The sequence below is a fragment of the Anopheles stephensi genome, chromosome 3, assembly GCF_013141755.1.
Source record: "Anopheles stephensi strain Indian chromosome 3, UCI_ANSTEP_V1.0, whole genome shotgun sequence".
Lineage (NCBI taxonomy): Eukaryota > Metazoa > Arthropoda > Insecta > Diptera > Culicidae > Anopheles > Anopheles stephensi.
The window spans coordinates 62,829,148-62,847,758 of NC_050203.1; the positions used below are offsets into that span (position 1 = coordinate 62,829,148).

The 18,611-nt window shown below is 44.4% G+C and overlaps 1 protein-coding gene across 6 annotated transcripts in view; it reads right to left on the reverse strand.

The window, feature by feature from the left end:
• Positions 1–354: 354 nt before the first annotated feature.
• LOC118512696 (chaoptin) overlaps positions 355–18,611 on the reverse strand; it is an 80,313-nt gene continuing 62,056 nt past the window's right edge. For all 6 annotated transcript variants that reach the window (XM_036057504.1, XM_036057506.1, XM_036057505.1 and 3 more), the window contains 3 exons: positions 14,385–14,495; positions 10,171–13,447; positions 355–8,486 (listed from right to left, as the gene is read on the reverse strand). In XM_036057504.1, coding sequence (XP_035913397.1) covers positions 8,292–8,486; positions 10,171–13,447; positions 14,385–14,495 — 3,583 coding nt within the window. In that variant the 3' untranslated portion in view covers positions 355–8,291. The remainder of the gene's footprint in view (positions 8,487–10,170; positions 13,448–14,384; positions 14,496–18,611) is intronic.

Genomic DNA, 18,611 nt, shown 5'->3' on the forward strand with positions numbered 1-18,611 from the left:
TATGGATTCCTCCGTAGAAAGAGGATGTAATGTCTAATAGATGAACTTAATGTGCAATGTGCATGACGTATTCTTGTCAACTATTAGAACATGCAAATCCTTCTCTTAATGTCTTTCTACTCGTTCTACGTTCCTGTTATGGCCGATAAGAGCTTTTAATCGGTTTGGGTGAAATGATAATGACATAAAGATAAAAAATATTTCAAAGTTCACCATCTAAACAGATACAACAATAACAACACGACTATGTACTTACATCTGCCTCCTGCTAAAAATATATGGCACACGGAATAAGCTAAAAGCAGGAAATTTTCTTTCGGCGTACATACCCTCAAAATGTGAAGCACCGTGCGATTGGTTTTATTTTATCAAGGATTTATTATCTGCATCAGATCTGCGCTTTTTTTTACAAAGGAAATTTTTAAAATTTCCCCCTCCTAGTACAATTACACTCTGACCTACTTCGTGACGACCTTAAAAAGATGAGTCAGTGGTACTTGTGCTCAAAACGATTGTTAGGACCTTTCCTTTTCCACACACCAGTATCTCGCTTGCTTGGAACGATACAATTCGTTGATTCTTGTTTTTTTTGGGTTTGTCTTCCGTTATCATTCGTCATCGTACTCGTGTAGAACTGCCTTTGCTACCATCGGTAATTTGACGTTGAAGTTCGTTCGTGTGTTGTGTCAAATGTTCAGTTATGGAATGATATTTTCGCTTTCGACTTGTCGGTCACCTTCTCGGATCAGTGAATGGTAGCTGTAAAAATTCAATTATGTGCAAGTAGTGCTATCGTTCGATCCGACTGTGTTAGGTAAAGTTTTTTTTTTCATTGTTCCGCCGTTTAAGAGCACGATTTAAAGTTTCGCACACTAACAGGATGTCTAGTGGTTCTAAAACGTTAAACCAAACAAAAACTGAGTCTTACTGCCCTATACTGTGTCCTACTGGGTGCATGGTATATGTATCCTGGAGGGCGAATCGGTCATCGAGGGAAAGGTGAGTTCTTAGTTTACAACTTGGTGGCATTGTTCTAGTGTTCTTTTTGTTGCAAACAAGCATTATCGATGATGGTGCAATTCCATCATGCTGAGTGTGCTGCGAGCATCAAAACGATGATTTGCTCTGCTACGAATTGCTCTTTCAATCCTATCTGATTGATTTTCTGGTTGTTTTTTTGTGTATTTCTATAAAAAAATTAAACGATTTTCTATGCTACAGTCACTCTCTGTGTTCGCGTGCTTTGTGTTTTGCATTGCTATGATGTTAAGCGTTGAAGTGCAGTGGCGCCATCAGACGTGACTCTTCCTAAACGAATCAGTTGGATTCGTTTAAGTTCATGATCTCTCATTAGCTAAACTCATGTTTCTCGCATTATCTAGCACAACAAATAGCGTGTTACCTTACAACAGATACATCGATACCAACTAACAAGGGAATTAAATGTTTTGCACACAAAATAATCTCTTGACACTGCAATGATGTTAACCAATGATATTCTACTAATAACAGGAGTTTGGTTTAAATTTGCCTTCGAACGTTCAATAACTTCTGCAGAAATTTCGCCATGGCAGTGAACATTCAACAAAGCTCATACATCAAATGTCGGTAACACGAAATGCATGGAACAGAAATATTCGTGCAAATAATGCATTGGAACAGAAATGAAGTTGCATGCTACACACTTGTCAGCTTTGTTTTCTTGTTTGTTCAGACTTTTGAACACTTCTTACAAATTGGCTACAGTTTTGCTGTCTGTTCATCAATTTACTCTGCTTTTCGTATAAAAATATATCACAATTCATTCGTGTATGCATGAGTTTTTCCGAAATACGTACGTCCTTAACTTTTGCGTCAAACTGTTGATTTTTTTCTCCCTTGTTATTAATTTTTAAAACATATCTTCATCGTGTTATTTTTTTGTCTGCTCATCAAGCAGGGCGCAGAGACGCGTTTTGTATGAATTTGAAAATATTTTATTATTTTTAAATAAATAAAATTACTTCATGTATAAAAATAAAGATCAATTCAAAGGTGATGGAATATTTGGAAAGGAAGAAGGCTTGTCAGGAACTTAAGAAGCAGAGGAAAATTGCGTTTGAGTTCCAGAAGAATAAGTCTGGCACACAATACAAATATAGCAATCATACAGTTATGAGCTTCCTTCGCGAGCTCATACTACGGGCACGTCAATCCGACAGCCGATCCTTCCTGTCAATGCAACCTGTAAGTTGCATCCCCAGGACGTTTCGCGTACCGAACAACACGCTTCAGCAGACAAGTCCCTTGCCAATAGCTTTCCCAACGAACTAACCAACGCCGACTATGGGGACGTCATTTTCCACGACACACATAATACAAATTGGTATTGCGCTTGCCGTGTACCAGCGTAAGCTACCTAGCACCACCGGGTTTACTACATCATGTCATCCAGTGCTCTGGAATAAAAGGGGCGTCAAGACTGGCACATGCTTGTGTGTGTGTGTGTGTGTGTGGCGGATGGTGGCTGAATCATGCCATGAATATCTCTTCCTTGTGATGGCTCATTGAAGCGTGACGCACCCATCCGTCTGGCACAGGGTTGGCATTGAAATGTGTGTGTATGTGTGTAGGTAAGGTCAAACAACGGCTCCACCTAGGGCGTCAGGGTTAGGTTTTGTGCTTTTTGACAATGGTATAGGAGTCAAGTGACTGGCGTTAGTCCCTAGACGAAGCCAGCCCTTCCCGGACGGCCCAGGGATTACTCTGGCGTAATGAGTTCTAGCGTTCCGTGCCTGCATGGCTTTAATATTTAATACCGGGTGAAGATTCACATTTTTGATGCGAAGTTTAAGGGCACAGCGCCACCATTGCCACGGCTGGTTTACACCGTACCGTTCGGTAGGAGCAGGCTGGAGTGCCCCCAAACCGGGGGCATTCATTCGGGCCGGCTGTTGGCTTTATTTAGCACACTTGACTTTCTCAGCCCAGCCGTATTGTACGGTGTTAGTTTGACACAGGGAAATCAAGCAAGTTTAAACCGCTGGTGGAATTTCCATTTCCGGTCGATAATTTGTTGAAAGTTGTTTGTTGCTCAACAGGAACTTCTTGTCCGGGGTGGGTGAGTTTTTAATGTGAAGCATATTGGGGTAAGTTAGGGGTTGGGCTTTGGAGGGAAGCGAGCTTTTCAGTTTCCGATTCATGTTCTGTTGCATTTATACAGCAATATAGAACTTGAGCATTGCTTTTCATGCTCTATTTATTAGACAAATTTGTACCAGAGCATCTGATTTGTAAATATTTTTGATGCCTCAAATAGGAATTTTGATGCAATGAGAACTGATGTTACATTCTTGAATGTTTACAAACTTTCATTTTAAAGATCGATAATCCTTGGCTAACCATAACCCGCACAAAAAAAACCCCGTTTTTGAAGGTACAACTTAAAAAATACTCTCTTAGTACCCTCTTCACAAGCAATGCTGCTTATCGTGGGAAAACACATCTATGCAAAAAACCGGGCCGAAAAGACATGGCATGGAACAAAGCGTATACGAGCACGCACAGCACGCAACCACATCGGCAAACCCTTCCTGTTTGCCAAATCAACCATTCACACTCTCGCACGAACACGCAAACTACACAACCGCAATGGATTTTCCTGCCGCTCCTCAGGCTTGCTCGGTCCCGGGTTTTCTGACGCGCGAATGATTGGCAGGAACCGTTTTTCTGCACAACAATGGATATATGGCAAAAGAGCATAATTTAGTTCTCCTTTCTCACTGACACGTTCCACCGCCACCACCAACACCACCGCCGTGCGCTCGTTCGGAATGATTCGATTAGCTGGGCTGGGGCGAGAGTTTTCTCCCGCAGCGGGGCGGATGATGGATCGATGGGTGGATGGAAGGTAAAACATCCAAAGATTAAAATTTGCTTCGGTCTTTACGCGACACTTTCAATAGCTGACTTTTGAACAGACTGCCGCTCAAACACACGTACACGCCATATGTAGATGTCGGTTTGGCGCGATCGATCGATCGCGCGTCATGTCTGCCAAGGTGCGGTGGCGGCTGTGTGTGTACGATGATTCATTGATCCACGAATCCTGCCAACCCGTTGCCCTTAACAAAAAAGAAAAACGGGCTAACGAAGTCTAGACCACCGCTGGTTATGGATTTTTCCACATTTTTCCTCGGTCGCACGGTGTGCGAGTTACCATAAAAGATTTCCAGTTTTTCTCTTCTCCCGCCGTAACATTCACCAGCACCGGAAACCCATCACCTGTCATTGTCACATCACCCTTCACGCATACACACACACACGCAAGACGGCACATTTGCCGATACCGGTACCGTGCAGAACCGTTCTTCAGCCGCATACGTATGTCACCGTCGTGATGGCGTGATATTGCGGCTGACGAAAACGTGAAGTTTATCAATTGAGAAATTTGTCGGTGATTTGTATTAATCAGAAATGTGACGCCGTACACGGTTGACAGCAACGGTGGCCAGTGCAGAGCCAGGGGAAAGAAAAAAAACGAAAAACTCTGTCAACAACAACCGTGGAAACGGTGGAGAAAATGAAAGTAAAATCATCCCTGCCGCGTGTACGTGCCGTGGCCGCACAGCAGGTTGTTGAAAAATGATGATGATGGTTCACGATTTTAGGCTTTGCATGTTTTCCCAGCCGCTTTTCCGCATCTGCTTTCGTTCGGGAGCACGGGCGTTGTACGGCCTGTGGTGAAGGAAGTTCATATCGATGGTATGTGTCTCACGCATGATCGAATCCTTATAGAGACGGCGTTACCACGGTGCGGCACACACGTACCGCCGTAGTTGCGCTGGGTTGGCTTGATTGATGGATGGAAAAGTGTTTTTCTTTGCCATTTGCAACCGCAACCGATGGCTGGCAGAAGGCATTATTCATTCATTATAAAACAATTCTCCTTCCAGTCAACTGCGCCAAGGTGGAGTAGCGTCTGAAGCATGCGTAAGTTGCTGGGATTGGGTTACCGGGTTTTTTCTTCTTCATGAGGCCATAATTTCAGGCCGCCCTTCATCCGGAGAAGAACTTGTGCTAAACTGAACCAGGAACCATCAACCACGGAGCAGTGTGTGAAGCTGTTCTTAATGGATGGGAAAACCATTGATGGAATTTCATTATGCTTGCTTGTATACACACACATATACACGCTCACATAAACACGCTCTTACGTGTGGAAGAGACATTGGAGGGTTTAATAAGGCGTGGTTGGGAAATTATATACCACTAAACGGGGTAGCCAACGTGCTATGATGACACAACGATGTGTAAATGAGGTAAGAATTTGATTGGATGCGTGATGGAAAGGATGAAAGTTAAACTGATAAATTGAATAAGTACCGAATAAGTGACAACCTTTTGAATTTGTGTGCACAAAAGAAATCAATCATGGTGAATGCAATTGATGATATCGAATAAATCTACTTTGCACCTACAAAATTTATCTCAAAAGAAAGCTCAACACTTAAACATCAGTTATCAGTTGATTTAGAGTAGCAGTGGCCTACACAATCGAGGCTGCTGCAATTGAAGGGTAGTTCTTAAAATGAACTTCATTCCTGAACGAAGAAATGGGAAACAGTGAACTTCATCCTGACGATCACTAACAGCTGTTCGAGATTTACTCAGCTTTTTGTACAGATCTTCTCTGTTCTGGAGCAATACAAGAACGTCTGATAGAAGCCAGCTATCGGTAATTCGAAAGTGAGGTGTAACCTTCCAATGCAGAATCAAGAGATGAGGAAATTCGAACGATTATTGACAAGTTTCCTTCATCTTGAGAAACTTTAGCCAGATTTCAGAGCATCCTTCTTGATGCCAGAGAATGACGTTTACCAGACTAGTACAAAACTTGTCGTGCCGTGGCTGTCAATAGGCAATCCATGTGACAATCACTCGAGAACGTGCGTTTGAGGTCATTTGAGACATTGGCTAGCGCATTGTCGATCGAAGGTAATACCCTACTGACCTTAGCAGATATAGAGACTGCGGAAAAAATAATCTACAAGATTATCTGCAGTTGGTCAAATACTCTTCTGAGAGAATACTTTCATTAGCCATCGTTGGTTAGAAATGGTTTAGAATGGATTATTGCTTTGGTAGAAACAATAAGATAATAATTTCTTCTTCTTCCTTTCTTGACCTAACGACCAATTAGGTCATGCCTGCCAGTTTTGGCTTACTAAACTTATTGGTACCTCACAGTTGGATAGTCAGTCCTCACTATGGAGGAACGGCCCAGATAGGATTTGGATCACTAAGCAATAATTTGAATATCCTAAATGTGTTTAAGGTCCGACAAATAAATATATTTTGTTAAATGAAACAAGCCCTCCATGGTGCCCTTACCATCTCCCCCTAAAGGGTTACCGAAGAGTGGCAATACTAGAAAATGAACTCTCATTTTCGCCCCCAAAAATTTGCCCCGCTGACAAGATCGCCGAAATTGGAACAAATAGGGTTCAACACAACACATTATCCATTTTACTGCGACGTGCGAGTAAAATGAACGCCTGAACGATCGGAAGCGATGGCAAATTAATTAACATCTCAGCTCAACCGCTACCAAGATAAACCCGGCCGTGTGGCTGCGCGTGCGTGTGTGTGTGTGTGGCCCAGCATTATTATAATCGCACACACAGTGATAATAATTGTGTGATCATTATGAATATCAATCAACGGTATCCTTCCATTTTGCTGTTTCTCGAAGCGTGCATGCGAAAATGGCAGCACTGGCTCATCCCGGCTGTGGGATTTGTTCAGGTTTGTGTGTTTTCGTAATTGGACTGAAAATTGCATAATTATGTCGTTTCACTGTGATCCGACACATTACCGCTACGGGAGCCGCAGGGCAAGCAAGTGATGGGGCGGAAAGAGGGTGAGGACAAAAACAACAACGTACTGTGAGTGAAATTCTTCTGGTCAGGGGGGGAGGGTCATTCGGCCATCATTGTTATCTGATTGACGGGACAGAAACGTGTTGGCTTATCAAATTCATTTGACGGAGTTGTTGTGTGTGCCGACTTTTTTGCGAACTGTCGCAGAGCCGGTGCATTCGATGCTATGCCTGGCTGTGAAATGCAATGAAAGCATTTTCCTTTCAATGACATCATTCGCTGCAGTGAGCATATAGGTAAACTGTTTATTTTGCCCCTGCACTATGGGTTGGACGAGCAGTAAGGATGGTGTTGGTAAGGACATTGATGAGCAAGGATTTACCCGTCTAGCAAAAATGTGCTGACAGGTACTGGCAAAGTTGGCTATAAACGATACAAACTGATAAAACAGTCATGAAACAAAATTGTGAATCTAGAGAAAAATTAACTCAAAAATCAGAAATGAAAAATCAAGTTTAAAAATCCTTAAATTTCTGTCTCTTGCGCCCTTTCAAATTTATCCAGAGTCAGAAGTTTCGTTACTGTAACGTGTTGCTGCTATTGTAAAAAGGAACCTCGGCTCCCTTCCCATTACTCGAGTGCAAAATGGTGCCCGAAAACTTAATGCCCTATGCTAAAGCTCCTACTACCATGATGGAATGTTGTTTGATTGGATGGGTTTTGTTAATATCTTACTCGGAATTGATCAAACGGCTGAGATCTTCGATCTCGTTCGCGTGTTACCGTTAAATTTACACTTCTTTACACATTTGCGGTATCCGTACACTACTATGCAGTTCATCAGTGCGAGTTGCTAGGACATTTGTTTGTCTATATTTTACGCCGTTCAACAATGTTTCGTCCCTTAACAGGTCCTGCTTTTAGTTCAAACTATTCATTACAGGTTTGAATGTTTTTTTTCTTTTCTTCTGGTTTTGGCTTTTTTATCGAGACGTGTGTTTTTTTATCGTACTTCGTACAAAATGGGTGTTTGTTTGTTTTTTTCTTCCTTTTCCTTTTTTGCTATAATTTACAATTCTACTACTATGTACAATCACGCACCACTGTGGGACAAAAACTGACTGCTTGAATGAGCGAACGATGCTGTTTTTGTTTGTGGTAACAGGCAACCTCACAGTTTTTGTTCAATAATGTTCACACACGCTGTCCATCTGTTATTATCGGCTGATTGGCAGCCGACAGCATTTTTTTTTTATGTTTTCCTAACCGATGCTTACCTGGCGCGTTGGCACTGTGGACTGCTGTGGATGCCTGGGAAGATTGCAATGAGAATGGAGTACCGTGGGCTGCGTGAGATTGGATGTCCGGATGCGATGAAGCGATGAACTGGTCGGTGCAAACTCACACACACACACGTGGAACTGTTAGAAATTACAGTACCAATGTTCGTGATTTGTGCAGCACTATTAGTAGCATATTGAGACAAATTAACATAAACCGGAAGCGTAGCTTCAACGCTAAACTACTCAGGGCACTGGCGTGGCACAGGAGATCCTCGGGGAAGATCTCCAGGAATGGTAATCGCTTGCCGGTCAGCGGATCCGTGCAGGTACTCCGTTTTGCTCGCTGAAAGAAGATAAGTTATTTATTTAAAAAAAAAACTAAAATAGGATCAATCACATAAATTACGAGGCTGTGTTAAATCTTTGAAAATAAAACACAAACGTCAGTACACCGGGCATTAAGGGAGTAGTGTATTTAAATGAAAGTGCATGGAGAAAGCATATGAGCTGACCCAAGATGTGGCTAATTTTTCAAGCATGATGTGTTCGACCGTATAAACCCCAACTCTACTAGCAAGAGAGACCGAAGTGGTGTTAGGGTTCGATGTCAAAGAAGTTGGGCGAAAAGTTTTCCCGAAACACTTCATCATGTGTGCAGATGTGAAGGGGACACGGTCTGGGAAGTTATTGTGTCGAACAAATACGCGAACAAACGGGGTAACATCGATGGTAACAATGTGAAGAGTCATGTTGGCATTTGTTTTATTGAAGAGTTTCAATGTACAATGTGTGAGAGTTAGCTTATAAGCTTGCAAATATGTTTCAAATGTTTAATAGAAAGAAGGAGCTTTTTAGGAGTAGTTTCATTTAAAAAAAATCTCTTTTTCACAATTCCGTAAAGTTAGCTCAATGTCAACTCAATGAGAACAAAACACATAAACAAACGGGAAGCTGATGATGAATCGAGCCATTCAATAATTGCATCAGCAAGAACATTGCATAAACTCTCTTTATCGTGTGGCTCATGCCTTTCACCAGGAACCACGCTTCACTGTTATTATTCACCAGCATCTTCCATCACGCCGAGTGAATTACATTATACGTCAACCAGTTTATTATCGCGTTCATTAATAAAACACTTGCAACAAACATCCTACCGGGAAGGCGCCGCTATAACCACACGCCAAGCGCGCATAGACGAACTTTCCAAAAAATGATGCCGCGCACACACAAAAAAGACGATTCATTCAAAAACGGCAACGGCGAATAAAATGGCACCAGTGAAAAACCATCATTATACCGAGCGAGAAGCATAAATTATGGATGTCGTTTCGTATTAATCAACTCCAGAATAAAAGAGTTCGCTTTGCCGGCGGTTGGTTACACGGATCAGAGGGAAAATCTGCGGGATAGCTGGGGATAGCAGATTAGCTTTACATTTTCCAACCGCTTCCCAGTTGTGTTGTCGTGTTGAACGGCATAATTACGATAAAATACAAAGATGGTTGGCAGAAGTAGAATGCAAGTCGTTAGAGTTTTTCTGCCGAACCGAAGCGAGTAAGAGCGCGCCGAGTGTGCAAAACGGAAAACCAGCACGTCATATCGATTTGCTTTATCGAGATTCGTAGCGCTGCAGATGATTGAAGAACCAGTGACGCTGTAATTAATCATGTCTTGCTGCAAGTATGGTGGCAAACAGTGTACCATCAAGAACACAGGACTTTTTCGTACCGGCGCTGAGCGAAAGAGGGAAAAGTTTTGCTGTTCTGGTGGTTGGGCGGTGGTTTTATTTCCTTTGCAAGATAAGTAGAAATGATAATTAGATGCTCGGTCAGTTAAAAACAATTATAATTATACTTTTTTGTAGAATAATCGTGCCATTGATCAAAGGACCTTATGAAGTGGAGCTGTATTAGTAAACTTTTTAATACTGTTATCAATCTTTATCAAGCGTTTTATATAAAAAAAAATCTCACTTCTGACAAATAATAAGAAGGCTATTTTGGTTCAATAAAAGTTATACTTACACGAATCATTTGCTTCATTTCGTCTTTAGGAATCAAATTGACCTGCGCCGTCTCTCGCAACCATCGCCGGAGCCAGTGGCCCAACCACACCAGACCACACTCGCACTGCAGCGGATTGTTGGACACGTCCAGCCCACCGATCACGCTCCGTGTCCCCACCGCATCCCACGAGCTGGCGTTCGGGTAGAAGCTGTCGGGCGCCAGCGCAGCTAGCAAATTGTCCGACAGATCTATGCTTAACCGGGGGATGTACTTGAGGGCGTAAAACACGCCCGGTGGCAGATCGTTCACCATCGTGTTGTGTATTCGCAGTTTCAGATCGTGATTCCGTGCCAACCCTTGGAAGGCGTTGCTCGAGATGGACACCAACCGACGGCCAGTGATCTCGACCACGTTAAGCTTCGTGTTTGCATGCATCCGGGACGTGAACAGACCATCACCCAGATGCTCATCGTAGATCGTCACGTACAGCTCCTGTAAGCCTCTTAGCTTCGACACCAACTCGCTAAAGTTGTGCTGTGCGCTAATGCGTAGCTTTTTCAAATTGTGTAGCTTGATGAATATGTCCGGATTGGCTATTTTGATGTCCTCTATGAGCAGCTCTTCCAACCGCCGGGAGAGTGAGAAATCATGAAACGAGATCTTTCGGATCGGATTCCTCGAGATGTCAAGTACACGCAGCGCCGGAGGAAGGTTCCGCAACAGGTTCGAGATGTTGTTGATCTTGTTTTCCTGTATGTGTAACTCGCGCAGATAGAACAACTCCTCCTGCGATTCGATCTCCTGCAGATTGTTGTTGCTCACGTCAAGTGTAGCTAGCTGGGGCAGTGCTAGGGACGGAAGACGGTATATGCCGGTAGATCGTAGGCTAAGCACTCGCAGACGAGGTACGTTGATGAAAAGCTCCCGAAAGTTTATCGGCATAAGCTGATTGTGGCTCAGATCCAGCACCGTCAGATTGTTCAGGTTGGCGAACGAATTGTCCGGGATGAGTTTGATCAAGTTTTCGGCCAGGTTTAGCTCGAGCAGGAACTGCGTGCTGGTGAACATGTACGGATCCAGGAACTCGAGCAAATTGTTGTCGAACTGTATCGAACGTAACGTAAAGCCGATGTCAGCGAAAGCCGTTGCCTGCCAGGATACGAACTGATTGTGAGACAGGTCTAAGAATTCGATGCGAGTGTTGAGGAATGTGTCGCGCGGAATGGCACGTAGCCGATTGTTGTTTAGTCGGAGGAGTCGCAGTTTTTTCAGCGGAGAAAACTGTTCAATCTGCAGACTTTCGATGCGATTGTGACTGAGGTCAAACTCCTGGAGATTCATCAAACCGGCAAAGCTACGACGACGCAGCGAGCTTATGTTGTTGTTCGCTAGGTTCAATATTTCCAGTATCTGCAAGTCTCCGAACGCGTGGTTACCGAGCGTGGTGAAGTTGTTCCAGTTAAGGTAGAGTATGCGCAGTGAAAATGCTAGCGCACGAAACACGGTTGTGTCCTGCAGCTGATTATGGCTGGCGTCGAGAGAGTACACGTACAGCAGTGAGTTGACATCTCCGTCCAGGAACTCGATAGCATTATTGCTGATGTTCAACCGCATTGGCGTGGTTGCATTCGAAACCTGACGAAACACTTTCAGCGAAAGCGTGCTCAGCTCATTGTGCATAAGATCCACACTCAATAGGCTGGGAAGAAAACTGAATGCACCCTCGCTGATATTTTGAAGCATGTTGTACGATAGATCTACGTAGGTTAGGTACGGCAGATCATGTAGCGCATTCTTCTGCATGCTGCGCAGTTTGTTCGACGACAAGTTGATGATTTGTATCAGCTCCAAGCTGTCGAATGTGGCACTGGGCAAATCTTCCAGCTGATTGAAGGATAAATCTATTTCCACCAAGTTTCGATGCACGTCCGATCGGAAGAGCCAGCGCGGAATAGCTACAATGCGATTGAATGCCAGATTTACGTACGTCAGTTGTCCGAGGGTGGATAATGCCCCGTCCGGCAGTGTTTTGAGATTGTTATTATCCAGCCCTAACCACATCAGTTCCGTCAACACGGCCAGCGCCTCCCCAGGGTACTCTTCCCTGTAGATGCCAAACGAAAGCTCCAGGATCTTCAGCGATGTTGACACATTTTCGAACACGTTCGGATGCACGTAGTGTATGTCGTTGAAGCTAAGACTGATTTCCTTGATCGTGTCAAGCCCGTTAAATGCGCCGTAGTTTAGGCTAGTGATCTTATTGTTGCGCAGCAACAGTGTCTGCAGGTTGGAACCCCAACCGGCAAATGCGTTTTCCTCGATCTCGGCAATCTTGTTGTAGCCCATGTTCAGATACGACAGTTCCGTACAGTTGGAAAGACCTTCCACCGGAATGGCGGTAAAGTTGTTACCGCTCAGGGACAGTACCTTGAGCGTGGTGGGTAGTAACGCCTCCGGTAGGTCGGGAATGCCCGTCAGCTCGTTCGATGTCAGATACAGATAGCGTAACCGATTCAATCGTCCAATCGCACTCGGCACCGCCGTCAGTCGATTTCGTTCTAGATCGAGATATTCTAGACTGTTTTCGAGCGTTGCAAATGCAGCATCGTCGATGGACTCGATGAAATTAAATGCCAGCACCATGTGCACAATGTTCAGCCCCTGGAAAGTGTCCGCTTCCAGGTGGCGGATAAAGTTTTTATCGAAATTAATTGCCTTTATTCGCACGCTCCCATTAAACAGCAGGGAAGGCAATTCCTCGATGAGATTGAGGCTGAGATCGAGCTTTTCGAGCCGGATCCGAGCCGTGCCGGTGGTTTCGGGGCTTCCGTCGAGCTTCGCTATCAGGTTATCCTTGAGCGAGAGCACACGCAAATCGTGCAAGTGCTCGAGGAACGCCGTCGGAAACTGTGAAAGAATGTTCTTGGAAAGATCGATCGTGACCAGCGATTTCGGGAACGTGTTCGGGCTGATGTGTGCGATACGGTTGGAGCTGATGTCGAGCCAGACGAGCTTTTTCAGCTTGGCGAACGGTTTAACGCCCTGCTGCTGCTGCTGCTGCTGCTGGAGACCGGTGTTACCCGCCGTTGGTGGCCCCACCACCGTTACTGGCGGATACTGCGAGAATTGTTTCGCGTTTATTATGGATGCTTGCGAGTTGGGGGCCGTGTGGTTCTGACGCTTTTCATCGTGCGTGTAGAAAGATACCTCGGAAATGGAGTTGCCCGATATGTGCAGGCTGCGAAGCGAATCAGCCAAACCGCCCCAGTTACCGTCCAGATGGTGTATGTTGTTCCTGGTTGGAATATAATTTGGTAAGAGAGGAAGCAAAACGACAAAAAAAAACAGACTTTCATTAGATGGGTATTGTGGTGTAAATATTTCTGCTCTACTGGTTTAATTTAGTAATTCAAAGAATTTGTTCCACAATCTATAACATTGCACCATTGTGAACAAGCTATTTTGAGCGGGAAGCCACGATACAGCGCCCAAAACTGTTCCGGTTTTCCGACAGAATGATTGCGGGCATTCCGGGTAACGCGTGGTGCTTCAAACCGAATTTGTGGAAATTTTTCCAAGAATGATTAAAATCATTTTGAAGAATGATTGAAGTGTATTGAGTTTACGCTTAATTACGGTCGTTCGTACGCTGCCGTTGTCGTCAACGTGGAAGCTATCTGCTTAAACTTCAAACAATCTCCAATTCGCTACGGCTTGTTCCACTGAGCTCCACGTTGAGGTCCACACACTTTACATTCAATCACTCTGCTCAAAATCTCGTCCATTTGATGCCATTGTCAAAAAACGGACCTTTTAACAAAAGGTGCTTTCATTGCAATTTCAAATTGATTGACTCCTAAGAGCTCCACATTGAGTGTCTCCGGTGTGTGCAAACAGCAAAAGCTACACTACAAAGACACTCCACGAGCATCTGTTTGTTGAGCACACCAAAATCGTCGTCACGGAACAGACCTTTTTTGGACGTAGTAATTTACAACCGTGTAAGGTTTACTGCTCAACGGTTTGAATATTTGAGTGGGAGGGTTTTTTTTACTCCCACTTGGGTGTGAAATTCTCCGAGCTTTCCATTGTTGATTTCGGAACGGTAGGGAAATAAAAAGCATTATGCTTCTTCCCATGGCTAAACCATGCTTTGAAGCTGAGATAAACGCTCTATTTCTGTAGTTTTTTGTCCCTGTTAACGAAAATATCAGAAAAATCTTTATGCTTACCTTTGTGCTACTAATCGGCTTAGCGTGTGGACATTTTTAAGCGAGTCTAGCGGCAGCCCCTGTAACTGATTGTCGGACAGATCCAGCGACACTAACGAATGCTGCATAAAGCTGCGAAAGAAAGGAGAAAAGATTTAGATTGGTTGCATGGTTTGGTCCGAAAATTGGACCCCTACCAAATACCAGCACTCTCTCACACACACACACACACACACACACACACACACACACACAGACAACTGAATGAGAGACCGTAAAGGACGATGGCAGAAAATGGACTAACATGCGGCACCCGTTACCCAATAAACTCATCGGAAAAGTATTTGCATTGGTGCCTTCGGGATAAAAATCGATCGAAACAGATGCAAGCGTCCACGCCTGTCAACGTAAAAATTTTGCATTCGTCCTCGACTCAACCCGGGTCCGGCAGTATACGAGCGGAGTAGAGCGTGGAAAAAACCCTGACCCAGCCGCACTGAACTTCCGCTTCCGAGAGATGATTTTTTTTGCCCCGTAGATAGTGGAAGCTAAATTGGAAATTGTTTTTCCTACCGGAGAAAATCAAATTTCCCAATCCATTTGTTTTGGCCGCATACATCCTCGCCATTTCACTGCTGGTAGGCGCGGCATTTCACCCGGGTGGATCGGGTCAGGGCGGCAGACAGTTTAGCCGAGGGCAGTTATCTTCTGTCGATCTCCTGGCGCAGCGTACCAGTTACAGATACACGACTGCTCCAAACACGAACATGTTGATGTTGGCCCACGATAAGAAGATGCGGCTAATTCAATAGTTAGCATTGACAGTATTAGCCGGGTTTGCGCTACCCAGCTCGAGGGAATCGACGGAAATAGACATGGGTTCGTACTGCAAGGGACTGGTCAGTAACGTTCGATTTCCAAGAATTTTTTGATCAGCCCAATAGATAGGTTTAGAAAAATCATCCCCTCTGGTAAGGGTGATTACGGAGAGTAATTTTGGATGGTTAGTTAATAGAGACACTAATTCAGCAAATAGTGATACAAAAATAAATTAGGACAACAATAGAGCGTTGCGTTTGGGGGGCGTTATTTGGTTGATAATAATAAAATGGATTTCAAAGAGTAGATTAGTTCGAAGTTGCTCACCGAAAAAGATTCTCATTATTATTTGTTTGCAGCTCTTTATTGAAATCAGGATCAAACGTTATCTTAAATCAGAAAATTTTCTATACTTCGATTGTATTTCGAAGACTATAGAAAAATTTTGATTGGATATGAATACTAAGAATATATCTGAAATGAATATTTTGCCGATAAAAGCGAAATATCGTCATAAAATTGCCTGTAAAGCACGAACTGTACTGTACTGTTGTTTGCTCACGGAAGCATTTACACGACAAAAGGTATTTTACCCACTTGAATGGGTTTTGAATGAAACTAGGCGCTGTCGTTCGGCTGCTCCTAAACCGTGCACACCAGCCCCAATGAATTTAATCTTGTTTTCTTTTGCTCACTACCTTTAGGTCGAATGAAATAACAACTATTCTCACTGGAGGACTACAAAACATAGCCATCAAACATTCGGCGCCGGGGCTAGAGGGCCACCACCATCGTACCGAGCATCCGAAACTTCTGATGTACTAATAACACATCTGCCCCCATTTGTTTGCTCTCTTTATCATGCTCACTGCAAATTTTTGCCAACACCATTTCGCTCATCCGGCCCGTCCCAGTGCAGTGCTGAATTGAATTTTCCTGTTTTTCGGAGACGAGGCTTTATCGACGATTACGGAGTACGACGGACGGTTAAGTACCACAGCCTGCCCAACACTCCGGCTGCACCGTTGAGGTGAATTATTAATATTTTACATCGCTGTCGGAAAATTTGCAACCCTTCGGACGACAGCGCCGACATCTTGGCTAGGATTGTTGGCTTGGCAATGTGTTGGAGTGGTGCACAAAACCGATGGCAGCATTAGAATGGATCTGGCAATAAATTTTCCATTTCACTAACAAACACAACAGTCGGCCGTTCCCTGCTGCCATGGGTTGGGTGTGACAGTGAAGGATACATTTTTCAACAGTACATGTCGCTTGCAGTGCCAACGTGGGGATTTGGTCGATAAATTAGTATGTGTGAAATTTGGATGTGAGCAATTTTCTTGTTCCGAGGGAATAGATAAAATAACATTGGCTATATTTTAGATAAATAATTCATAATGACGTTTGGATATTATTATGTACACAGCTAATACACCATTCTTCCGATAGGTTAAAATATTTTCCTGCTAAGCAAATATATTTTCTTCTAAGTGCAATTGAAATATAAATAGTTAAACCTTTCAGAAAACAAAACAAAAGACAAATGTTCACTTCCACTCATCCCTAGGATCGCTACTGTCTGTGGCATCGGCCATTAAAAACGCTGGTGACATCAGTCGGACACGGGCACGTATTTCCATCAATCGATCCAGTACGTCCCACTACGCCCGGTCTAATTTATCAACTTACCACAATCGGTCTTCCACCGTCTACCGGTTCGCTCCAGTAAATCAGTTTTAATTCTTCCTGATTCCTTTTGCGCACGGTGCAATCTGGCTGTGTGCAAAGTGACACCCGACAATCAAACTGACGTTCGTTAAGCTGCCGAATCGTTCGGATCCACGCAGAGCCACACAGAGAAACCAAACGGCGAAACGATGCGTCATTTTCGATTGTACGAGCTTAGCATTGCCACTAGCACGTCACATGCGGTCTCTTCACAATCCCCAACCCCCCGAACTCGGGTTCGTTTCGTTTCGGCTGACGCTATTTCGAGATTTCCGTTCGATCTTTTGCCATCACATTTTGGTCCGCTTTTCCCAGTGCACGGGACCGATGCACCCTCTAGCATTAGGTGGCAAAGTGCGAATATCCGAGTGGAATATGGGTTGGCTTTATCCCGTCTTCGGTGTCTCCGGAGAGAGACAGTGCTGCGTTTGCTGCGTCATACTGACGCTGGTACGGGTTGGCGGCGACATCGTCATCGTTGTCATTGTCGTTTGTCATAGTGCACTTAGCGTTGGAATTTTCATCGGCTTGCATTCATGTAATGGAAATGCAGCGCTGCCCGTGTCACTCGCCCAGTGTCGCCCCGGCTTGAACGCATGCGATGCAGATGCGATGCGCTAAAGACGTGTGGCCCCTTTCCGTAAGGAGCATCCTGTCAGTATGTTCTGGGTCGTTGGAGGATCATTGTGACGGAGACAGCCAAACAAAAAAGAAGAAATGTTTTGTTACCCGTTTCGTAACTCTCCCGGTAATGGGTCTCGGTATGATGCATGATGCAAAATCAAGAGCAAGAGCAGGGAGGCAGAGTCGTCGGTCAAGCCGACGTCCGGAATCGTCGTGAAAGCTGGCGGAAAACTGCAAGTACCCCATCGATGTGCCCTTTTCGGAAGCGGAATATTTTCCGCTTGAAAAGTATCTATGCATGCGAGTAAGGGGTTGTCGGTGGGGAATTTCGAACGAACGGCGCATACCGCAAAGCGGCTCAGAATTGTGTCATATTCCATGGTTCTAGGGTTCCACGTTCTTGGGATGTGTTGCCGTGCAGTACACGATGCTTCCACTACTTCTTCGGCGCAAACTGGAATCGCCGTATGGAGAAGAAAGAAAGCATCGCATAATATATGCCATCATATCTATTCATGGTTTTTATGCAAATTTAAATTGTATTTTAAATCTCCTTTATTTGATATCCTGGCCCGGAAAGCTGGCCGATGTACCAAATTGGCCAGCTCGCCGTAGTATCTTCCCTCGCCGCCCGGAGGTAGCAGGGTGGACCCGGTGGAAGATCAACTATGTTTGATATTATGGTTTCCCGCACCTTGTTTCCTTACCTTGTCCAGCGACAAAACCCATCAGACGGTAGTTTAAGACGTGGCGGTGTGTCGAGCTTGCGACTTTTCCGTCGGCCGAACGATGTACAAAACAGTCAGAATGAAGGCCGACCAGCCGAACGATTTGTTCGTCTATCCATCTATCGAGAAGGTTTCTGGTAGTCGTAGGAACAAGCACACTCGACACACATACACATACACACCAAAATCCCACTTTATCCCTAGAGCGTGAACGGATTTCTGTGGGCGCTTTCGCTTTGGTCCTAGTTTCGCATACCTTAAACGTCGTGATGGAACGGTTTTTCTGTTCTCCGAATGGCAAATTTGAGGACTTTTGTGTGGTGACGGTGGTGCTTTGGAAGTGTGC